This window comes from Micromys minutus (assembly GCF_963924665.1).
Source record: "Micromys minutus genome assembly, chromosome: 1".
Classification (NCBI taxonomy): domain Eukaryota; kingdom Metazoa; phylum Chordata; class Mammalia; order Rodentia; family Muridae; genus Micromys; species Micromys minutus.
Genome location: NC_137969.1, coordinates 231,490,885 through 231,516,211, shown reverse-complemented (window position 1 = coordinate 231,516,211; position 25,327 = coordinate 231,490,885). Strand labels below are relative to the sequence as shown.

Genomic DNA, 25,327 nt, shown 5'->3' with positions numbered 1-25,327 from the left:
AAATCCCTAAGCAGAGCTGTTCTTGGCCAACTTGTAAAGGCTGTAGAGGAGGTGCTTCCTACTGCAGCTGACACCTTCACTTGCTTAAGCCCAGAGGCTAAAACTGAAGTGGCTGTGATATAGACTGAGCATGCCTGACTCAAGGTTCTGGCATCAGACTTGCCCCAAGACCTGAAACTTCCTGAGTGAGTACATTACATCACACATGGAAATGTCCACATCAGACCTCATGACAGGCTGCATTCAAAATGCAAGAGCATTAAAATTATTATATAAAATTTACCTTCAGGCTATAAGTGTAAAATGTATATGAGACATGAATTCTGTCCTTAGACATGGGACCATCCCCAAGATGCCTCATTATATAAGTACAAAATCCCAAAAGGATTCCATAATCTAAAAAGGCCCAAAACACTCCTGGTCTCAAGCATTTTTGCTAAGAGACATACTCACCCTGCCTTATTTTCTATGTTGTCTGCATAAAATAAAACTTTATAATTTTTTAAAAAATGGAATAAGGAAGCATCCAGGCTTGACAAGAACAAGGCTTATCCATCTAGATGAAGACCATTTTGGCACTTGGTGCCCTGTGGACCCTTGAGTGATGACAGTTGTGGGGGTTCTGACCTGGCATCTGGGTGTGGCTCTGATGATGTGAGTTAAACATCAGAGACAGAGGACAAGAGCCCAGTGGGAGGAGCCAAGCACATACCGTGGCCCCACAGGCATGGTGGGTTCAGTGACGGTGTCCACTCACTTCCTACACTCCATTTCCAATCTCCAGAAAGACTATCTGCACCCCCACTGGCAGGCAGAATCTGTCTCCATTTGCTGGTTATGCATACTGTACTAGATACTCGAGAAAGAGAAAATTCAAAATCTATTGCAAAACCATCACCCAAAAGGCATGTGCTGCTTTCTTTGTTTGAAACCTTATGTCCTCTGTGATGTACCAGGTGCCACTCTGAGAACTGTCACACTGGATTATCACGGTCAATTCTTAACAGAACCAATTTTAATTACACTGGGCCGTTGTCTAATTTCTTTTCCGTCTTGTCTAGTCACTCACAGGCTAAACCTGTGACCTTACACCAACTTCATTTGTTGTCTTTGTTTGTGTCTCGTGAAACATACAGTGCGCCAGGGTACCGGGCATCAGACCCAGGCACCTGGACAGAGCAGCCTACGTATACTGCATCGCATCAGGTATCTGCAGATGACCTTCAGCTGCCACTCAAGTATGGACAGAGCAAATGCACAAAAAAGAAAAGTGGCTATCCTAGGCCTAAGCCCAGTCTGAGGGCATCGGGACCACTGAAAGCAGCTGAATTCCTCTCTCTGGGTCCAAGTTCAGACGAAACAAACAAACCTACCTCAAGGCTGTTTGCTCAGGTCTAGACACGGAGCCTTACCTAGAGGCTCAGGAGAGGCCCAAGAAAGCAGCCCATGAATTCCCTTACTTGTACAATCAGCACTTGGCCCACATAGGGTGGTCTATGAGAGTCTACACTGGCCTATGCTAGGTGAAGCTACTGACCAAGCAGCCATTACCCACTGCTTTCTATAGTTCATGCTATTTATGAAATTTTTAATTATCCTTAATATCCAAGCATAGTGAGAGGTATTTTAAAGGTTTTTCCATCACTAATCATTCATATAATTAGTCAAGCCTAATGCTACTGGTCACCATTGGTACTCGATGCCATTCATCACAAAGGCGGACACTTTATTAATATTCATTGCTAACAACTAATTAGTACATTAATCCATAACCCCAAACCTTCACGGCACTTGCAGATCTGGGTTCCAAGTCACTGTGGGTGGCAGGTCCGACAGTGGCTACACAAGGCCCTCTTACCAGGGGAGAATACAAGAACCCTGTGGGCATCGAAAACTGCAGATGATATAGTCCTTTAATTACTGTTCTTTCCTATACATAAAGGCTTATAATTCATAAATGAGGCATAGCAAGTCATAAGAATGAGAAGTAATTATAATAATATACAGATTCAGTCTCTCAAAATTGTGCCTTTTGTGCTAAATGGACTGGTTGGCTGTGGGAAGCTGAACCACAGATACCTAAAATTTCTGAAAAAAGATCAAGCTGGGAAAAGGGAGCCTCTATCCTTCAAATGAGAGGTTTTCAGGCCAGTGAGAGGCCTCAGGGGGCAAAAGCACTCACTGTGCATTCTGATGACTTGACTTCAATCTCCAAAATCCACAGTGGAAGGGGAGAACCTGACCTCCATACAAGGCCATGTCATACAGGCACCCGCATTTATTCTCTCTCTCTCTCTCTCTCTCTCTCTCTCTCTCTCTCTCTCTCACACACACACACACACACACACACACACACACACACACACACACACACACACTTTTAAAAATGAGAGACCAGTTCAAGAAGCAGGAAGTGTCACTGTTTCAGGTCACCCTCCTCCTATGTCAGGTGACCAACTTCACATTCTGTTAACAGTTATGAAGCCCAGGAAGTACATGGTTTTGCCCCTAGCTCAGGTGTTCACCAACCTCTGGGGTCCATTAGGTGAAGAGGAGGAAGGGAAGGGTCATGGGGTGCAGGGGTCTAGCTGAGGGCAGGTCTTCCTTTCCCAGGCTTACAAGAGTAAAGCCCTCCTTCACCTTCCCCATTCACTGCTCATCCATCCAAGTGCCTAGCCTAAGTACATTCATTTTGGTTTGTTTCTGACAACAGATGCTGCTAACGAAAATAAAACAGGTGTTATCTTCTGTTTGCCTTTTTAATTTTTTCCCCCAAAACGCACTTCCTCCATAAAATTCTCCCAGCATCCAGGGCTCTCACCAGCAGCCAGCACTTACTCAACACTCGCAGATGTTTATTGGACACTTGCATGAATGAAGAAGTGAATCAGCAAATGAACACATGAATATTTCAAAGTATTCAGCATCTTCAAGACAATTACACGCAAGGTTGAGTGATGGGAATGGGCTGGGTTCGGGTTTGGGGATTTGGCTGGGGAGAGGGTTACCTCTGAGTTCCTGAGAACAGAGAGCAGCTGAGAATTTGCTGTCACATCTGGAGACTGATCAGTCAAGGTACAGTCAGTAACTAATGCCTCTCTCAAGATAAAGTGATTAAAAAGAGCAAGACACTGTGGCCCATGCCTGTGATGCCAACACAAAGGGGAGCTAAGGCAGAAGGATTGCTGTGAGTTCACAAACAACCTGGGTTACAAACTGAGATGCTATATCAAAAAAAGAAAAGAAAAATACAGGTAACTAAATTACTGACCTATATAGTACTGCCTCGCAGTAGAGAAAAATCAACTGTAAGACAGACAAAAAGAATACCAAAAAAAAAAAAAAAAAAAAAAAAACCACACACACACACAAGATCAGGTGAAATTTTGAAAACCAGTGACAATTATTTCATTTTATTTGTTATTTATTTACTGGGTTTGGGAGTTGGTTTGGGGAATTTTTTGTTTGTTTGTTTTGTTTTGTTTTTTAAATAGGGTCTCTCCATGTAGTTGGAAATACTAGAGCTAACTATGTAGACCAGGCTGGCCTCAAACTCAGAGATCCTCCTACCTCTGCCTCTCACGTGCTAGAATTAAAACCTTGCACCACCAGGCCCAGCCACAGGGACAGTTGTTTATAATTCCCAAAGGAAAGGAAGGAAAGCACTGTCACTTAAGGCCCACCCTGTACCAGCTGTATGCTACAGGAACTCCACAGACCCTGCCCACTTCACAAACAAGGAAAGCACTTCTGGGAGCCCTGCCAAACCCTGAAACAGTTCATAACTACCTCTCCAGAATCTGGACCCAGGCTTTTCTCAGCCCTTTCTAGTTCTCCTTCATACAGGCCAGTGCGAGCTAATACAACCGGAAGCTTTGGTAAAGGGCAAAACGCTATGAGAACAACAATGCTCCATGGAAATCGGCACACAGAGGAAAGGCCCACACTGATCCGAGCTGGGAAGATGGGTGCTGATAAGGTCAGACTCTACTCAGAGTACGTACAGCCTGCCACTTGAAGGATCTTTCTTAAGTTAGAAATCTCATGCCTTTTAGAACACAAAAGTAAAGAATAAACACAATTTCCCATGGGATAGCTTGCATTCCTGCATATTTATGTATCTGTTTCTTTTAACTAAAATCAGCTGTTAGATTCTGTGCTGATACGGAATTACCTAGCCACCTGATACAGAATTACCTAGCCACCAGCTCAATCTGTACATTTAGGAAAGAAACAGGATGACAGACAGTGTGAATGCTACCCAAAAAGTTAACAACAGGACTGTCACCAGTCAGCCATCCCCTGGGAAAGGACAAGTGACATCAAGCAATAGATCAGACACTGGCACTCAGGCTTGAGAAGTGTGCCTAAATGCATCAGACCACTTGGGGACTGTGGCACATGCATGGAGTGGCATTGGTCACAACGAATATCCTTAGGGGGTGACAGAGTGAGGGCTATACTTCAGCTGCTGATGCAGCTCTCCAGACAATGGCAGATGGAGATGGGTGAGGGCAGAAGGGAATGATGACACAGGGTGGTGCTGTGGAACTGGGGACAAAGGACTCGTCACCAGCTTACAGGCCACTTGACTGCCACTCTGCTCCAGCAGTGACTGTGGCAGTAAATATGGCCTGCTGAACTCCCACCTCCTTGGGTAGGAAGGAACTGCAGCACTGGCCAGCAGGTGGAAAGATGGTGCCTGTCCTCTCAGCTCTTCCTGCTGAATCACCGTTCCAATCTCGGGGCCCAATTAGTCTGGCTCCAAACAGCCACAAAAATCAATAAGCGTCACTAGCTGCACATCTAGAAATGGAGTTACCCCCAACTGCTCGGGGGACAGTATCGGGTGATAATGACAAAGCGCGAAAGCATCCTGGCTGCACCTCTCTCTCCTAGACAATGTCACCGGTGTCACCAGGACTGTCAGATGTTGTGAACTGAGTGACTTCCCTCTCTCTGACATCTCTCTACACTCTCTCCCAGAGATAGTCCCCATCCCCAAGGGTCTGGTTTGCAGAAAACATCAAACCTTAGGGTGGAATGTGTTCCTGAATACCAACCCAGGAACCACTCCCCAGCCTTTCCAGCTCAGCTGATACTGGTGCATCCCTCCTGTCCATCAGGAAAGACAGGGTCTCTCTTGCCAGGACAGCCATTACCTCAAGCAACAACAGATGAGAAAATCCCCCGGGAACTCTTTGTTTGTTTGTTTGTTTGTTTGTTTGTTGAAAGATTACAAGAGAAAGCAAGCCTTCCTTGGCATCTAGATATCACCAGAGCTGTGCAGCTGTTCGGAGCCCACAAGGGACACTATGTTAGAAGGACAAACCAGGGAGCTGAGGAAGCTAGTGACCAACTAGAGAAGCTTGGTCCTTACAAACCACGATGAGGTGTCAGATCAGTCAGCCTTGGGACAACTGGTACAAGTGCTTCCACACCTGAAAGAATGTGAGCATTCCATTTGCATCATTTCTCCATGGGCACTCTAATTATTGCATCCCAGTGGGGACAGTCTTCAATCCTTCATGTCCTCCATCCTCACATATGTTCAGATTTACAAGTGTGCCTTCCTAAAAAAGCAAATATCCAGAGGCTAAGCCGATCAGTCCCTCTCAGTTTAGTAGGAATTGTTTTAATCAGATTGACCTTCCTATGGTGAGCTGCAAGCCTGAAGGCATATAATACCTGGAACTGACATGGAAGAAAGCCCAGCAGTCTATGCAGATAAGACAGACACCTACACCTGCCCACAGGCTTCTGAACCTAAGGTAGCATTAGTGTCCCCTAGGAGTAAAGCATTCTCCTGCCACACAGGTGACAGCACCTTTCTAGAGGATTGTCATCCCTAAAATAAAGATATAACTTAGATCTGGACTTGGGGAAAGAAAAGCCCTCATTTCAAATGTCAAACAACATAAGCTTTCTAATTGAGATCTTGGTTTTCCAGTGGAGAAAGGTAGCCATGATAGGACTTTCCTACCTAGGCCCAGGCTGCTGATGGCTGGGTGGCCCTTCTAGAGATGCCCCCCTAGATCTCTGCTCTACCCGTGCTCCTAATCCTAACCCTTCTACCCACTGCCAAGAGACACAGTATGTTCTGCAGAGGACCTGCCAGGCATACTTCCCAACAAAGGCATCTGCTGCTTACCTTGGGAAGGAAGATGCCGAACTTTTACTACTGTTATCCACTGGCTTTACAGCCATCATTTCTTAACAAGCTAGTTGAGGATCTGAACGGAGCAAAGTAACAGCTGTCCTCCTAACCCATGGGGGCCATGATACATTGCTGGATGAAGGCAGGCTCTTGCCCAACATTAGAGCAGTCAGAAACTCATGGGTCCTCCCTGGCTCTTGTTCTCTGCCAGCTATGACCATGCCTTCAGCTACCAAGAGAATCTCTAAAACCTCAGGTATACAACACATGACCAAGGCCACTCGGCAGCGAAAGACACGCAGAAGCTATTCCAAAACTTCACCCCCTCGAGCCTCCAATGCCACCTCCTATCCTCTCATTCTTGGCAGATGGTCTGGCCTCCTACAGCAGAGAAAAAATAGAGGCTATCAGGCTGGTACACGCTCCGCTGCCCACCTTCCCTCCCCTCTCCAGGGTCCCACACGCTCATCCATGCTCTGCCTTATTGCCTTCTACTTTCAAAGCAAAGACTCATCAAAGGCCAGTGTCTGCCTGGACTGCTCAGCTATGTTTCTCTGTTGGGACTGCAGCATCCCTTCCCCATCGGCTAAGGCCTACTCATGCCTCAGGAGCACTGAAGCCCGTGCTCCTCAACCTCCCATGGTTGAACACTGGAAAGGAGAATTTTATACGGCGCCTCCACTTTCTTGCCTCTCAAATCTCCTTCACCCCTCAAACCTTCACAGCAGCTCTTCTCAGCACTTCTAAGATACCCCCAACTCAAAATCTCCTTCTCTGTGCTTTCCTGGTTTGACCTCCCTCTTGACAATGCGAACTAATTCTGGGAAACTCTATTTACTAAAATGGCTGCAGCAATACTCCCATCCCATTATGCTTCTGGAACCTTCTATACTAAATGATTTCCTATCCCAGAGCGATGTCTTTTTCCCCAAATAGACTCGAGCTGATATACGTAGGCAAAGATACCCAACAATAGTCACGCACACCAGAAATTAAAGATGCATTTCTTTCTCTTCCTTGGCATCTCCCCATGAAGAGCTGGTCACAGGGTCTGGAGAACTCCCCCACTGGAACCTAGCTCTTTCCTCTACTCCCATGATTCTGTCTTGCTTCCTGTTCTATCTCTCTCGCACCAGCACAGCAGCTCCCGGTTGGTCTCCTGGCTCTGCAGACCTTGTGCTTCCCCAATGCAGTCTCCTGACTGCCAACCCACTTTGATTCCCAGCACATATCTGATCTTGACAGCCTCCTGATTAGAATTCTTAAATGGTTCCCCACTGACTACGGAGAAAATCAAATGTCGTCAGTCAAACGAGTATGTCACTATTGACTGTGGCTACTGCTCCGCACCTGAGCCTGGGGTAAGGACCCTCTCTTGTCCTGCCTGTCTTCCCAGTGTTACTCCCAATCACTCCCCATCTGAGCTTGTGATTGTTCTCCACGCTCTGTCTGCTTCTAGCCTTGCCCCCCTACATGCTAAGCTATGCATGTACTGCCCAGCAGTCTCATGAGTCCTTCAAGTGCACAGGAGCACTAACCCTCCAGGGAAGCCCCCTTGTCAACTCCAGGCATCCAGGCACAGTGCCTTGCTGTGCTGAGAGCTCAGGCTCCTACTTGATGGTTGTTTGTTTACATGTCTGTCTCCTATACTGCATGGGAAGGGTGGGGACAGAGCTCACTTCCTCACATGCCTTCAGCACCCACAGAACAGGTAACAAGAAGAGACCTCAATACACATGTTTGGTTTAAAATGAGTTGAAAGTTGAGTCTAGATTAAGAAAAAAAAAGAAGAAGAAGAAAGCCCAGAAAGGAAAGTCAGACGTGCAGAAGCAACAGACTGTTGACCTCCATGTAAGGGTACTGGCTTCTCCAACAGAAGGAGCACACACTCTCCCACACATACACACCCTGGTCTAGACACACATGTAGAAGATTCCAGGGGCACACAAGGCCCTCTAAGCATTTCCCTAGGGCCATTTGCAAGCATCTAGGTTTGTTAATTCAAAGCAGGTGCCAGACAAGCAAACGAATCATCCGCATGAATGTTTCTGTGTGATCTGCACACCATGCACACATTTTTCTGTGCCATGTCTTATCACATGTCCTCTCATGCTATAATCTAGCACATCCTGATACAACTCTGTCTACCCCTGAAGCCATCACCTTTGGTTCCTCTCATTTCTCCTGCATTTCCCTGGAGGTATCCCTGTGACTCGCGTCTGCATCAGGACCTGAATCAGCTTGGTCCCGTCAGCTTGTGCATCGTGTTCTGAGACACATCCCAGAGCATTTCCAGGATGAACCGACAACTGACCAACCCTGCCTGGGTGTGATTCCAAGCTCTCATGACACAGCCTTGGTCGTGTCTCAGCTCTCCTCTCCCACTCTGCTTCTCAGAGGCCACAGCCCACCCACCAGCCTGGGTAACTATCTGAGTAGCTGTCTGGCTCCTGAGGAAAAACAAGACTGAGGAACAGGAAAGAAAAAACTGGGGAGCACCCACCTCCATCAGGAGAATGTCCTTGGAGCTTTGAGCCTGAACCTTCGGGTGCTGGACCTTAACTGCCACCGTCCGACCATCATGCAACACCGCCTTGTGGACCTGGGCCAGGGAGGCTGCCCCCAGAGGGGTGTCGTCGAAGCTCAGGAACAAATCATGGATCTGTCAGGAGTAGAAAGAGAAGACATTAACTGAGGGAAGCGTGGCCTGATTCAGTGAGAAGGCAAGCCAGAAAGAAGAGCCCAAGCTGTTGAGTGTCCCACAGATTTCCTGCCTTGTCGGTTAGTTCTGTGGATCCTAGATGGCCCTTTGGCTAATCAGAAATCACACTAGACTCATGGACAGGGCAGGGCAGGGCAGGGCAGCAGACACATGTGGAGACCAGTTTACACAGGAGCACAGAAGCCCTGTGACTCCCATCAAAGGCCAAAGAAACACTGTATCATCTGCCCATTTAATGATCCACCACTGAGTCTGCTGAATCATAAAAAGTTAACAGAACTGGAGCCAGAGCAGCATGACAGGCCAGATGGAAGACATTCCAATCCTACCATCCGAGAGAGCTCGGGGACCTTTAAGAAGGAGGCTCCAAATCACAGCCATCAATTACCTTTGCCTGAGCAGCAGCCTCGATCTCAGGTTTCTGGGCCACTGCTGGCCTGGCTACACTCTTGCAGGTTCCCCGGGCTGCCAGACACCTAAAGTGAGCCTCTGGGACTGCCCTTGCCTCTTCTGTGCCTCGGTTTCTTTCTGCATGTCATGGAAATTGCAGTTTCTTTTACATCTTCTCTTTCTGGCTACTTGATCACCACTATCGAGTCCAAATACAATCGCCCTGCCCCTCAGCACTCCCCCTTTGCCTCCTCAAATGTGAGATGCCAAAGGCCCACAACTACCATCCCAATCTTGTTTGCCAGGACACACCTGCTAATCACACAGCACAGATGGTTCCCACCTCCTTGCCACCATTTCTGTACCTTCCTCTTAGTCTTATTCTATTTACTAAAATTCTGCAGAGGCCAAGGCCCAGGAATCAAGGAAGGACCTTAAGAGTTGGTCATGAGAAACAGCTCTCCAATGGATAGCTTTTCCTCTGTGAGTTCTGGGCTCCTGAGGACAAGATTCTCTTGTGTTATCTACTCGCTTCCTCTGGGTCTCTCAATGAAAGAACGTTCATCACGGAATTGCGCTTGAGATGGGAGAACATCATAACCACCTTCCTCATAAGCTCACGTAAGGAGTGAACTGGGGGTTGCTGTTCCAGTCACTGCTGTTCCCCCTGCAGTTTCTACAGAGATGGAACTAGTCCGAGTCAAACAAGTATCTGTAGAGTGGCAGTATTCTTTCCACTGGAGAACAGAATCAGTCTAGTCTTCCCCTTAAACTGCCCGGTCATCCAGCTCCTACACTGCTACTAACACAAGCATCCCAAAGGATCACTGTCTATCACAGGAAGGAATAAACCATCTGGGAGCTTTCCCTGGGCACCTGTTACTCAGCCTGGTTTGTCAGAACCCTCAGCAGCCCCAGCTACCCTGGTTGTCTCAGAAAGAAGACATTTTGACCAACTAGTACAACCAGAACCACTTTCTCTGTGTCTGTTTAAAAATGCTTTCTATTGAGCCTGAAAAGAAAAAACACACAACCTGGGGCATGCCAAAGGTCACAGAAAAGAAACAAAGAAGGCAGAGCCAAGAAATTGGAGAAAATCCTATGGCTCCTTAAGCTAGCCATCCCTGACTGTTTGCTTATATAAGTCAATTTGAGCAAAGGTTTGGGACAGAGACACAGGGGCTCTGACTAACACAATGTGCTCTCCGGTACCCATGAGATGAGTGGAGGGAGGCCCAGGCCAAGGCCTCTTAGACACTCAGTGGCTGTGGGTTTTAGCCCCTTTCCGCCCCCTTACTGGGACAAGGACCCAGGAACAGTATGAGGCAGGGATTCTGCTACTGCATGGTGAGATGTACACAGACCCCTGTAGAGATCAGTGGCACTTGGAGGACCACCAAGGAGGCCATTTCTCAAGGAGGAACCATGGGCCAGTCTTCCTATGGCCTCATTCCCCAACCCTAGCCTTTGCCAGGCCCAGGGAACATCACCTCCTTATCTGAGAAGGACAACCAGTTCCAAACCTGTGTCATTGTGGGGACACTGCAGAGTCACTGCAACTGAAGAGTGACATGGCACCTCTAGAACTGTGTGACAAGAACAGCTGCCAAGAGCACCCCACAGGGAAGTGGAGGGGGAAAAGGGCTGAGGCAAGCAGATCCTAACAATCTCTGGGATGAGAGGAAGCCAGGCTTGCCATTTCACCCAGGGATAGGAAGGGTCCCTACAACCTCCTGTTCTCATCAGGAAATGGAGAAAGCCCTCAAGGTACTACCTAACCCAGCAACTAACCCAGCTCTGAGCCATCTCTAGCAGTAAGGGGTTAACCAAATTCTCAGTTTGACCAAAAGAAGCAAAGGAGACACAGGCAAACCCCTGACCCATCCCAAGCATCCCTGCACCCCAAGCACCGCAGCAGCCAGGCAGCCATCTTTTCCTCTCTAGCTAGAAGTAACTCCTATACCCTCCCATGCTCATGCTAACATATGCACACATGCCAACATATACACACATAATACACATACACAATAATTGATCGCTGGTGGATGCTCCTAGCTGGCTTATTAAAAAAAAAAAAAAAAGGTAATTAAAGATCGGTGCTGAAGCCTGTAATTAAATATGAATAAAGTATCTCTAAATGGAACCTTAATTCAAAGTGTTCAGTGAAAGTACTTTATGCTGATAGATAGTAAGAAAAAATAGACCCTGTCCCGAAAGCAGAATTATACCCCCCGATTCGCTGAAACAAATGCCACCCCTCCCTTCCAGTTGCCTCGGACCTGCCTCCTTCCCTGGCCCTCTCGGCAGAAAGCCCATCAGCAGAAACAAACTGCAGCATTTTCAGCAATTACATTCAAGCAGGGCCCTCGGCTGCCTCCAGTCTCTCATGGAAACTTGTCTCCTTCCACCTCCTGCCTCCCTGTTCCTTTTTCTTCCTCCCCACCCCCCCCCACCCCTCCCTGGGTCTGGCGGCAAAATCAATTAAGTAAAACAGCTGAATTTTAAAATGGCTGGTTGTGTGCTTTTTAATTACCATCGGTCTGAGATTCAAATATACTGATATGATCATCTAGAAAAGAAAAAATTCCCAGGGAAAAAGTTGTTCCAGCTCTGTGGAGAAACAGAGCGAGGGAAAGGCAGACTGACAGAACATGAATGTAAAAGGGATGGTCTTTTATAAAGAAAGACATCGGCCAGGCAAGAACAGGAGTCTGCCTGGAGCTTTAGTTGCCCAACGTGGGAAGAAGGGATCCCAGGACCAGAAGACCAAGGGACACTGCCTATAAAGGCACATAGAGATGTCCAGGCAGTCAGGCCTGTGGGTTCCCAGAAAGTAAGGCCACTGGGCATCTTTTCCAAAATGCCACGTAGAGTGGCTAAGACATGGCCAGGAGCCTCATTTGATTGAAAATAAAATGACAAGAGTCATTTTGCCTTGAAGAAGCTACAGAGTTCTGCTTCAACTCAGTTTCTCAGCCAGCCACACCACTGGCTCAAGGTCACAGGTTAGGGCTGGGTGAGGATGGACTTTCTTATAAAGCCCAGCATCAAATATCCCATCCCATGGTCCCCATGGTCAATCATCATCCTAGGTTTACTGCATCTCCCTGACCCTGGGCAGCCAGGCTCCCAGTGAAACTAGGAGTCTGCCTCAAGCAGGCCTAGAGGCCAAGGCCAGGCAGCTGAGAGCAAGGGGGATGCCTTGGGTGCCTGACACAGACCAGTGCAGCAAGGTTCTTGGTGAGAGGTGAAGGCAGGTTACCATGGCATCAGCAACCAAGAACATCTGGCTCTCTCTTGTGGAGCTGGCCCACCCCATATCTGGCTGGGCTCCAGCTGCCATCCAGTCAAGCCTGATGGGCAAAGTCTCAGTCTCTGCTAATGGAGTAGCTAGCATGAGCCTCAGCCTAAGGCAGACAGGACAGCTCCAGCTAGCCCAGACTCTGCAAAACGCCTTGAACCAAACAATACCAATGCACGCTGCCACTTTTCATCACCACTACCTGGAGCCCATGATCCACCCAGCTTCTCTAAGCCATACCCCCCAGAACACACCCTGATTTGTAGCTCCTCCACCCCCACCTTCAAGGTCTTGTCTCTGCCTTCTAAGGTCACATTTGACAGCAATAGCAAATGAGTAGCTGCAGGGGTGCTCTCACTCCCCCTGGAAACATCTCTTCTGAGGAGTCTATTCCCTTTCCCTTAAGTGTGAACTGGAATTCATGACCTGCTCTAAGTAACAGAAGCATCCTAATAACCAATCACTCAATCTCCTCCTGACTCCCTCCCTCCCTCTCTCTCTCTTTCTGGTATATGTATGTGTGTGTGTGTGTGTGTGAGAGAGAGAGAGAGAGAGAGAGAGAGAGAGAGAGAGAGACAGAGAGAGAGAGAGACAGAGACAGAGAGACAGAGAGAGTGTATATGTATCGCCCTTCCTCCCTCCCCTCCCCCTATTGTATTTTTTTGGGGGGAGGGAACAGCTGTCCTGCCACAGGTCATTTCTATGGTAAGGAACCAAGCTTTCTGACACAGGGAGCCCCCTAGACACAGTCTTTCCAACCCCAGACAGGTCCTCAGATGACCAAAGCCTCATGAGAACCCCTGATCATGATTACCAGGGTTAAATGCCAGTTTGACTGAAGTAAGTCCCACAGAGGGGCCCAGCAAAGTGTTCCTCTGGCTGTGTCTGTCAGGACATTTCCAGAGGAGGATGACCTGGGGGTCAGGAGAATGAGAAGACCCATCCTCTGAGTAGGTACAGTCCATTTAGCTGAAGATTCAGACTTAAGAATTTTCCTTCTAGAGGTAGAACCATGTTCTCCCCAGGCTCTGTACTTTAGAATCATGGAGACCCCAGGAGTTCCTCGCCTCCACAGGCCCCTCTCCTGGGACAGTCCAGTGGTTATTCAGCTCTGAGGTTCTCAGTCTTAAGCTGAAGTGTCCATCTTATAGGCAGTCTGTCATGCGAGTCCTGGTCCTCCATGATCACATGAGCAATTCCCCTAACGAATCCTTCTTGCATGTTCACCTCTATTGAAATGTACCCAACTGGTTCTGTCTCTATGAAGAACCTTAATAACCTTGATCCAGAACCAGTCAGTAAGCCATTCCTGAACTCCTGGCCAACAGAAACTTAAAAAAATTTTAAAAAATGCTTATTGTTTTAAACCAGTGGGTTTGGGGGTGGGGGAACCTTTTATGCAGTGACAGCCAAGTGATACATCCAGCCATACCCATGCCAGACATCACTAATCCATCCAGCATTTGTTGCTCCTGTAGTCCTGAGATGCCTTACTAAGTCTCACAACACAGTGCTCAAGGCAGCCACTGCCAATGGAGCAGAATCAATACATCATTCCTTCACCTAACGCAGACCTTTAACATGGCAGAAACCATGTTTGTGCTAGGCCACTGAGCCAACAAAACACCATCTTTCTCACCCCAAAGAGACCTCAGAAAGAAGACAATCGCCTCTTTAAAAAATACAGCTGTGTTTTAGGGCTTGCTACAGCAGATAATACACCTGCATTCACCATATCACCTAATCCTGAAGGCCAACCTGGTGAGCTAAGACAAGAAGACCTCAAGATCTCCAATATGGCTTCACAGACCCTAGGTGACCAAGAAGAGAGCATAGCATCGCTCTTTCCTTTTCCTCTTCTGCATTCAAGGCTTGCTACACCCACTTTCAGCTTCCCACTCACAGCCACCACCTAAATCTAAGAAAATCCTAACAGCAAGAACATCCCAAGAAACATGGGCCTTCATGGTCTGTGGCATGCTCTCTCTGGGCTCTAGGGATCACCTTGTCAGCTCTGAAGAACCCTTGGCTATTGCTATCACTGAACTGGAAGGAAATGAGGGACCAGAAGCAGACTCTTAGGTCAACTTGGCAACAGTCCTAAGGAGGCCAGCCCAGTGCAACTTCTGCATTTGCTGATGGCTCCAGACTTAGGCAATCATCCATCGGGCTCTGCCAAGGGCCTCTCCACTCAGACCATGCATCTTTCTTTTCTATTCTTGTTTGTTCTTTCTTTTCTGCTTTTGGTTTCATTTTGAAGAGAAGATCTCAGATAGCCCAGGCTGGCCCCAAACTCATTACACAGCTGAGAATGATCTTGAACTTCTGATCTTCCTTTCCACTGCCTCTCAAGTGCTGAGATTACAGTGTATCCCACTGGGCCACTTATGTGATTTGGAGGACCAAACCCAGAGTTTGCTGCATACTAGGTTAGCACTCTATCAACTGAGCTATATCTCCTGTAGGATAGTGGCAAATGCCAAAGACCTGGGGGCAAGGACACACTATGGTGCCTGTGAGCATGCCTCTAGAATATGGTCAGCAGCTGGTCAAGACAATCAGACCTGAGCGGCAGTGAGCTATGAAGATTCCTATATAAGTGCTGGTGAATATCTAGGTTCAGATCTTGATTCCATGATGTACCAGCTCCAACAGGTCACATACCCTTCTGCCTGTCTTTTTCATCTATAAAATGCTTACTGTAAAAACAATTTTGTAGGGCTGACGCAGAACATCATAGACACAGAGGGTATAGAATGGTATAGACCACCAACAGCTGCACAAAGGGTAGAGAGGATGTGCCTGCATGGTTCCAGCCATGGGGACACAGTGGCATTATGCAAAGCATGGGTCAGAGATGCTCAACTCCATCCTACTCGGTCACAGTATAAGGTACTACCTTCATCTACCCAGAGCTGGCCTCCTAACCAACTCATCCAGTTAGACTCCTGTCTCCTCTGATCTATCTTCCACCACAAACACATCCAGACTATGTCACTTCTCTCTGTGCACATCACCTACCAGAGCCTATGGTCCAGATCCCTAGCAGACCCACCAGGGCTGTGCCAATCTGCCTCTGTCCCAACCAGAAGACTTTCTTAGACCTGCATTACTCTTCCCTGGCCCCTACCAGTCTTTGCATATGTTATCCCCTCCTGAAAGACTCACCTTCCCTCACACAACCCTCACTGCCACCTCCTCAAACAAACCTCCTAGGTACATCTCGTAGCTCCCGTGCCCTCCCTGAGAACAGTGGCCATGGCTGCACATTTCCCTCCTCATCCTCAGTCTCCCTCATCCCCTTAAATTAGAGGTTTCTGGGTCTGCCCAGGATTGCATCCTAAGTACCTGACCCAGAACTATGCTCAGTTAAGTACTTCCTAGTGAGTGTGTAAAGCTGAAATAAGGTTCCCTGTACTCATATGGAAAAGGTATTTAGGGTCTTCTCCCAACCAGGATCGCTGAAACACTTCCCCAAAGTGACCACAGGTCCTTCTAGGTAGCCATGGGAGTCTCCTTAGCACTGAGTATCTTGAGAATTGTGGCTGGGGGGACTTTAGGATTTTTTTTTATGTTAATAATGATTAATAAAAAGCAGATAAACACCCAGTGTGGCTGGCCAGCCTGGGAAGCCATCCCATTAGAGCTGTCATTCATTAGTGGTGGGGGAGGGGCAGTCCAATCAGATTTCTTCAGCTTAAGCAAACCTTCTGTAAATTGTAGGCTGCAGGCACTGACATTTGATAAATTATTCTTCATAATCCACCATTGCCTGTCATAAATCTAATCCTTCAACTTTCCCCATCTTAATAACTCCTACAGCCCTGGAGGGTGGTGCGTATATGCTCCTGCCTATGACAGAGGTCTCTGAGACAAGAGACCAGAGATCCTAGATAAGAAGATTATGAGATCGAGCCCCTTCCCCACCCTGGCCAGGGCACAGTCTGAGCAAGTGTCCCTGGGTGATCAGAGCATAGGAATGAGCCACTCTTGGAGCTGCAGTCACCAAGGCAGGCGAAGTGCTCCCATTCCACCAGATACAGTCCGAATACATAGGACCAGAGTCTGGAACTTTCTGCTTTCCAGTGACAGTTGGCACACAGAAGGACTTTCCACCTCAACGATTCTGAACCTAGGTATGCCCAAGGGAACATCATGAGAACGTAGCTTCTCAGGAACAAGATGTTCAAATCAACCACAGGCAACGTGTTATATTTGCATAATGTTTAGTGTCCTCAAAGTACTTTTTACCTAATTCCCCACTATCTCTGGAGGTTAGTTAGAGGAGCTATTACCACCCTGTTTTACAGAGGGTGGCATTATTCCTTTACACATACAACAGAAATTTGCTAAGAGACTAACAAGTGCACGGCACTGTGATTGTCACTGGGGACCTAAGGAGATGTAAGTACAACATGAATCAGTCACCATCTTCTGAAGTCACTAACAGAGTTTAAGGGAAGTGGGGAGCAGACACTTGTCAACTCATTGCAAATGAGGAGTGCAGTGTCTGGTCCTCCCGAGCACGGAGAAAGGAGAGGGACAGAGAGAGTGTTCAGTGAACAGAACTTGGGCATGCGCAGAAATGCATGGGTTGCTGAGAAAATAGCCAGAGTGAGACCTGAAGACTGAGGAGTCAGCCAAGTTGCTCACAGAGGGAAAGAAGTGCCTTCCAGGGAAGAAAGCAATGAACTTAGCAACGGCATATGTGACAAGAAAGAGCCAAGGATCTGATGGCAACCGCTTCCAATACAGAATCCAGAGCAACGTGGGTTTCCTGGCCCCTCAGCAAAGACAAGGGGCCCTCTTCCACAGCTCCTAATGACAAGAGAGCAAGCACAAGATACTCTGTGCAGCTCATGAATCCTGAAACCTGCCAGACTCAGGTCACAAACCCCAAAGGCCTTCTCCAATCGCCCTCAGATGTCCTTGGGCTCCAAAGGAAAGATGGAGTACAATATGAAGTCTAGCTGCTCCCTTTGCTGTTGGGACAGGCTTCTGAGCTTTGGGCAGTGGCAGCATACCTGAGCTATGTTGCCATACCTCAATGCCCAGAGCAGAGGACTCTAGAAAAGGTGTGTAGCAAAAAGTTTTCTGGACCCTCCTTCCATGTAAAGAAGTTGCAGTGCCAAAATGTTTAAAAGGAAAGGAAACTCAGCTGCAGCGCCTCTACCGAAGCTACAAGGAAAGAGAGCATGCTACAGCTATGGGGCAGGGAAGAAAGCCCAGTGGGTACCGTGTTTTCTAAACAAGACAAGAATCTCCGATTGGATCCCCAGACCTACAAACAAAGCTGGGCAAAAGCACATGCCTGTATTCCTGGTGCTGCAGGTGTGGACACGGGTACACGGCCAACCAACCTACCCAAATCAGCCAGCTGTTCAGTGAGAAACCCTGTCTCAAAAAAAGGTTCGAACCCATTGTGGTGATGCACCTTTGATCCCAGCACTCAGGGGGCACAAACATGCGGATCTATGAGCTTGAGGCTATTCTGGTCTACAGAGTAAGTTTCAAGAGAGCACAGCTACGCCGAGAACCATGTCTTTAAAATACAAAACGGTGAAGAACAATAGATGAAGACACCTAATGTTAACCTTTGGCCTCCACATACATGTATATATGTGCACACATGTACACAGACCACTTACAGAGAAAAGCACACATACACACACATGCAAAATAGCTATAGGGTGGATGATCTCCTTGCCAACCTGCTAATGGCATACCCACTCATACAACTGCACAGCCCCTTCACACCAGGCAGGGTTGAACAACTGTGACAAAAAGCATATGACCTATGAGAGTCAAAAAACAGATTTTCTGGCCTTAGGGTAGGCAGGAAAAAACAATGGTCTATGTTCCCATCCCAGGAGGTGTAAATGTGATCTTACATGGCAGAAGAGACTGTAGAAGTTTGAGCTCGTGAAGCATCCAAGACCCAATGTCACAACTGCTCAGTAGGTAAAGGTGCTTGCTACTAAGCCTGACGACTTCATTGAAATTCCAAGCTCCCACATGTTGAAAGGAGAGAATCTCCCATAAGTTGTCCTATGACCTCCACCCAAATATATACGTATGTACACACACACACACACACACACACACACACACACACGTAATGTGATTACTAAGATGAAGAAGAGGAGGAAGTGAGAATTTAACCCAGTGGCAGAGAGTTTGCCCAGAATACATAAGGCCCTAGATTCAATCCTCAGTACTGAAGCAAAAATAAATAAAAAAGAAAGAAATGAAAAGGGAAGAGAGGAGGGGTGTGCATAAGGATCAGAATCAAAGAGAGGAGCAGAGCCTGAGAGGCTGAGCTAGGGATTTGATGGTGCTACTCTCACTGAAAGAAGGGGCCATAAACCAAGACAGCCAGCTTCTAAAGGCTACAAAAGGCAAAGAAGAGCCCCTCCTAGGGTCTCCAGAGGGAAAATGCCTTGGCCAACATCTTAACGTTTTAGGATTCCTCCCCACAAAACACAAGTACAATAAATAAGCAGGTGCTGACTTAGTCCATGGCATGCAGACTTGTCACCGCAGCAGGCGTCTTATGCAGGCCATTTACAGTGTCCTCTGACCCTGGCACACCGTATGAGTGCCCTTAAAGTATAAACAAGTCATAGCCTGTTGTCCCAGGATAAACATGTGTCAGAAAGCCGGGGACAATCCCAGGGCAATGCAGAACATGAATCTCACAGCATGGACCCAGGAAAGGATGCCAGAGCTTTCGTGACTCCCATCCCACTTCCCTTCCCAGGGTCAAGGGTCTTCTGTTCCCAGTTGTTTCTTCAGGCTGCCCCTTCCCAACCCCTGGGCCAAGGCCAAGCCCATGAACTTCAGCAGCACCCTCACCCCCAGTCAGGAGGCCCACTTTCTGTGCCGCTCAGGTAACCAGCCCTCACCTACCTGTGGCTCTAAGAGAGAGCTACACAACCCCCAAAAGCCTTCTGTCGCATGACTGTAGCCTGACAGGCAGGATCCCCAGCTGTTGCAATGAGCCTCTCCTTCTACATACCTGACTACAGAGAAACGCCCCAAGATACATGGCACCAGCATGCTAATGTGTTATTTCAACTTAAGTATCTAGAATCCAGACACCGAGGTCTGTTCAGCCTTAGTGCCTGTGCATGGTCATGCATACGGATGCATAAGCGAGTGTCTGCCAACCACCCTGCACAGTCCAGAGGACAACCTTGGGTGCCACTGCTCAGGCATTACTCATCTTTTGTGAAACAAGGTCTGTCACTGGCCTGACACTCACCAAGTAGACTACACTGGCTGGCCAGGAAACTCCGGTGCTATGCCTGTTTCTGCCGCGCTGGTGCTGAGATAACAAATGCACTATACCTCACTATTTCCCTGGGTTCTGGGGTCATACTCAGGTCCTCATACTTGCAAGGCAAGTGCTGAACTATCTCCTCGGGGCCCTCTGCAGCATCATTCCTACCTGAACCCAAGGCCACTCTGACCCTCACTACTGGTTTCTATCCTACACATGGGGAAACTATTGTAAATTCCAATAATACACCTCCTCAGGTGGCCTGCTGACACCCTCTTATATTGTCCCTTTGAGCACTGAAGTCAATACTGAGGTTCCTACTGTTCGTGTCTGAACCCTGAGGGTGGATCCTAGCACCTCCCTCTCCTGCATACCCACTCCACCTCCCCATTTAATTCAGTCTCCAAATATGCACACCCATCCTCTCTTGCTCCCTAGCCATGGTCCACCCAACATCACCTCTTGCCTGGATGAGCATGAGAGACACTTAACTGGTCTTCCAGATAGTTCCACATACATCAGCTACCACACAGTAGACCATGCTGCGCTCTTCTAGAGCCGGTGAATGGCTGCCAGTCTTACATCCCCTTAACACACCTAGCTCACTTCTGCAGCCTCTGAGTGCAGTCACCACCTCCTCGTCCCTGACTGAGGCCTCTGACATTTCACACTTTTCTGTTCATTAGCTACCCTAGGATCACAACTTCCAAGCCACTTCCTCTGAGAGGCCAGCTCCTCCTCCAGAAATTATCCAGAACACTGTGTGTTTCTTGTGACACCTATACAAGGGTCACTGAAGATTTATTGTTTGCCCATAACCCAAAGATGGGCTCCCTCGTGGAAGTTTGTCAATTGTTCTATGGCCAGTCGATAAGTCAGGAAGTGCATAAGCAGGCAACGGAAAGCCTTCACGGAGATGACAAACCCCAGTGACCCAGCCTTGCACTTACTCTCAAGATTCGCACACCTCCCTGAGGACACCCCTCCGTGGCACCCTGTCCTGCCTCAGTTGTCAGCTCAGGCGCTCGGAAGCCTTCCTGCTCATTCTCCTCTCCTAAAAGCTCTAGGCCATCCAGCTCCACACGCTCCTGTGGGATCCAGAAGCCCTGGAAGCAGAAGCTGGGGAGCTCATTCATGCTACACCAGCCTTACATTTCGGCATGTCACTGCCTTGTCTTGTTCCCTAAAGTGCCTGCTCTCAGAGATGTCAGGAGAGTTGCAAAGTCAAAAGGACTAATCGACCCCAGCGGTTCATAAAGTGCCCTACTCTGACTGTCACCCATGCACATGACCATGGAAGCATGTGCAGTCACTGGAGGACACAGGGGTGTAAGGAGACCCACACTGTCACCAAGCAGGTAACTTCAGGTAGTTACACTGCTTTTTTGGTTTGTTTTTTTTTTTTTTTTTTTTTTTTTGGTCTTGATTCCTAAACTACAAAAGGATAATGTTAGAAGATTCACTGACCTTTCAAGCTCCATGATGTAACCCTTTCCTTCCGATTTACAATTCCCAAACTATGTCCAAGGTCCACAGCAGCAACATACATGCACACACAGTCAATAGCATGTATATGCAAGCCTAGAACACTACCTAGATTCAGTGTATACTTCTGGTTTAAGATGTAAGATGTGTAGATGTGTGCACACAGGCACATAAGCTGAAACATGAATGTTTGCACCTACACAAATACACATGCATACCCAAGTGTGGTTCTCCATCTGAAGTCAGGCCACCTCCTTGGCCAGAGATGCACTCATAAATACTTGTGTACATGTGCAATATATGTGCAAACAAATAAATATGTGCACATATACACTTACACATACACACACCTAGACACACATGCACATGTGCCTACACTTAAATATGCATGCAAATATATGTGCACAAATATATACCTATACACAGATATATGTACATGCACATGCATTCACATACATATATACACAGGCATGCACACACTCTCTTCCCAAGAGACACTGGCCCCAAGGAGGCATTATCCTGGAGGCTGGGCCTCCCCAGCATATATCACCACAGAGGTCCAAATAGGACATGGACTTGTTCCTAAAGCTCCGTGAATGAAGCAGCAGGCCCACCTGGCTGATTCATAATCAGCATAGAAAATTGATTAGCCATTTCCAGATTAAACATTATTGTTTCAGTGGTGAACATAAATCAGACAGACATGCAGAGCCCAGGGGCAGCATCAAGTAGACAGCCAGTAGGGAGAAAGAATGACGGAAGCTCTCTTCAGAAGGGAGTGTGTCCCTCCCCTACAACCACAGCTTGGAAGCACAGGACAGCCATTTCTCCAGAGGAGCACACAAGAGCCTGACCACCTGTCCTTGCATTTCCTGAGGCCTCTACTTCGCCATCAGCTGACTGGCTCTTGAGGTAACCACTCAAGGGCAGCCTGGTACTGTAAGCAAGATGGCAGAACCAGGTGAGATCAGAGCAGGGAGAAGAGCCTCATGGGCAGACTGGTGCTGGCTCAGTCTAGCCTCACCAGCTGACCAGTGTGGCCTTGAAGCAGGCCCAGCCCCTCTTAGGGGCAGCCTGTGTAACTAGAGTGGGTCTAGAGTCAAGGGCCAACCAAGCTTTTCTATCCAGCCCTGGCTCATTCACTGCTGTGTGATCCTTGGTCATCCAATGTCTCTACACTGAATGCACCTTTGCACATCTAGGAACACTGGTGTCCTATATACATCCCTTGCTGAGCTGCTCTGGGACTAAATGAAGCCACATGCTTGAAAACACCCAGCGTCCATTTCAGACAGAAGAAGCACTTAATAAGTAACAGCAGTAGAAGCAGCAGCAGGAGTCCCTCGTCCTGCCCACCTTCTTCTTAGGAGTCACAGGAAAGCATTACCCTGCCAGGACAGGAACCCTGGCAAAAGGCATAGAACTCCTTCTTATGGAAAGCCAAAGTTTGTTGGAGGTAAGAGCCAAGATTCTACTCAGGCTCATGACTTGACCTCTCTGAACTGTTTGCTCGTTGACAAAATGGATTCCCCTCACAGGGAAACCAAAAGAATTAAGCCACAAGGCACTGCTCCCTGGTTCTTGTCACTTCCTACTGGCCCCTTTCATGTGAGTGTCTTGACTACAGTCTTGGGAACTAGCAGCTCCCGGGGCCAGTTTTGTATAAGGAGGTGAGGAAGTTGGAGCATTAAAGACTGTGTCTGCCCTTGTTCTGGATGTGTGGCACCATCTCCCAGTCATTCCACTGGACAAAGTCTCCTCTGCCCACAATGGCTGCTGGTCTAAGAGCATAGAGTCATAAGAATTTCCTTCTCTTCCCTTAGCACATGACAACTTTCCACAGTGCAACACCTGAGCTATCCACAAAATCCTCTCGAAGGCTTGTCCTGGAGTCCCCCTTACAAGGATGAACACCCACCATACTGCCAGCACTTGGTCCATGCTGGCAGCTGTGATGATTGGCAGATTGGCAAAGCCTAAACCCCGCCTCCAGCCATTTCTTCTTAAACCATCACCAATGACAAAGCCATTTGCGGCTCATGACCTATCACAGCACTGACCTAGCCCCCAGCAGCCTACAGGACCATTTCCTTTCTTATAATGGAGGTGAGGGGGCCTATAGGCTCTGTTCTGCGAGATGAAAATGCTGTAGCCCTTCTGACAGTTCTGGGGGCTCAAGGACAGCTGTCACAACGACCGTAACATCTGTCCTCTAGCAGCTGGTGACACTCATACTCTGAGATCTAGGGGTTGGCAGGAGAAAGGAATACCAACCTTGCCCCACTCCACAGAGCCTCTCCATATGGCACTGCACAGGTCCTTTCTATCTGTTTCTCAATGGTGGCTCTCTGCCAGAAACATCTTCAGGTCAGTCCTGGGCTTCGCCTGTATCCATGCCTGGATGACAACTCACACTCACCATCTCTTTCTCTCCTTCCCTTCCTTCCTCCTCCCTCTCCCCCTCCTTCCTGCACCCTCCTTTCTCTCTGATTTAAATTTTACTTATGGCTGTAGCCCCCACTAACATCTCAGGTCTTTGACTCTTTAACCAGGAAGAATGAATGTGAGAATATCACTTTGGCAGGATCTACGATGACTTAGGGCACAAATCTGAGTGTGTCTGATTGAGCGTTTGGACTGAGTTAATTGAGGTAAGAAGGTTCACCCTAACTGGGCAGCACCTGTGTAAGAAATGAGGTCTTGAGCAGATTAACAGGGCAAAACATTACCTCACTCCGATTCTTAACTGCAGATGCAGAGTGACCGGCTGCCTCGCACTCCTGTTGCCGTGGCTTCCTTCATGGTTGCCCACGTCCATGAGCTGTGCGCCAAATGAACCCCTCCTTCCTAAGCTGTTCCTGTCAGAGCTACCAAAAGGTAATGAATACAGAGAAAAACACTATTGAACCCTGTAGGACACCTGGCTAGGCAAAGAGTTCTGATCTGTAATGTCATGAAATGAAACAGGGCGGGCTCACTCTCTCCTGGACCAAAGCTGAGAGGAAGCCACAAGGCCAGGGGCAACTGGTCATGGAGAAAACCGTGTGACTTGCAGAGGGGAGATGAGAGGAGAGAGGAGAGTTCAGGAAGACTGCACAAGAAAGAACCCACCTCTGCCCCCTCCAGGTTTATGCCCTGGAACTTGAGCATGTAAGTTAAGACCCTTGCATTGTAATTAGCTAAGTTAGATGAGGTCATACTGTAGCAAGGTGGGCCAGCAGTCTAGTGACAAGTATCCTTATAAAAAGGCCAAGTGACAAAGAGTTAGAGGTTCAGGCCACACAACTTCAAATCAATGCCAGAGATTGGCAGCAGCTGGCAGGAGCTGGATGAGAAAGGGCAGACCCTCCCCAAGTCCTGCAACCGGGTGGAGGTGGCTCAGGCCCAGCTCAGCCTCTAGCCTCTGAAATCAGAAGAGAGGGAGCCAAACTTTTCAAGGCCTGAGCAGACAGTTACTGAAACTCATGCAAAACAATAGATATGTCTCTTCTCAGACCAGGACCTACAGTGAGAGGAATGGGGGAAGACCTGTGATCATCCAGCACAGGACAGATGTTAACCCCTAAACACAGGATTCTGTGACCTCGAGGGATGGGTGTATAAAAAATAATCTTTCTTCAGAGTCCACAAGAGACCACAAGGTCTCAAGGGAGAGGTGGAGGCTTCTCAGCCCTTGGGGTCCAGACAGATTGCTCAAGACCAGCCTCCCATGAGACACTAAACCTCTACCCAAGGCCATTACCATCCAGGTGGAACACGAGGTAAGAGTAGAGACACATGGGTTCAACTCTCCTGTCTACCACCCAGATATCCCACTCCAGGCAAGCTTCCTCACTTAGGATATGCAGGGTTGAACCAGAAGGTTTCTAAACCCTTGTGGTGGTTTGAAAGAAAATGGCCCCTTTAGGCTCACAGGGAGTGGCACTATTAGGTGTGCCTTTGTTGGAGGAAGTGTGTTATTGGGGATGGGCTTTGAGGTTTCAGAAGTTC

At 48.0% G+C, this 25,327-nt stretch overlaps 1 protein-coding gene across 5 annotated transcripts in view; it reads right to left on the bottom strand.

Annotated features, from left to right (window-relative positions):
* The window catches only part of ADCK1 (aarF domain containing kinase 1), a 98,174-nt gene that overhangs the window by 21,438 nt on the left and 51,409 nt on the right, over positions 1–25,327 (bottom strand). For 4 of the 5 annotated variants that reach the window (XM_080924547.1, XM_080924550.1, XM_080924549.1 and 1 more), the window contains exon 5: positions 8,661–8,819. In XM_080924547.1, coding sequence (XP_080780673.1) covers positions 8,661–8,819 — 159 coding nt within the window. Of the gene's footprint in view, positions 1–8,660; positions 8,820–11,293; positions 11,319–25,327 lie in introns of those variants that run through there. The other variant, XM_080924551.1, reaches the window with a different exon arrangement.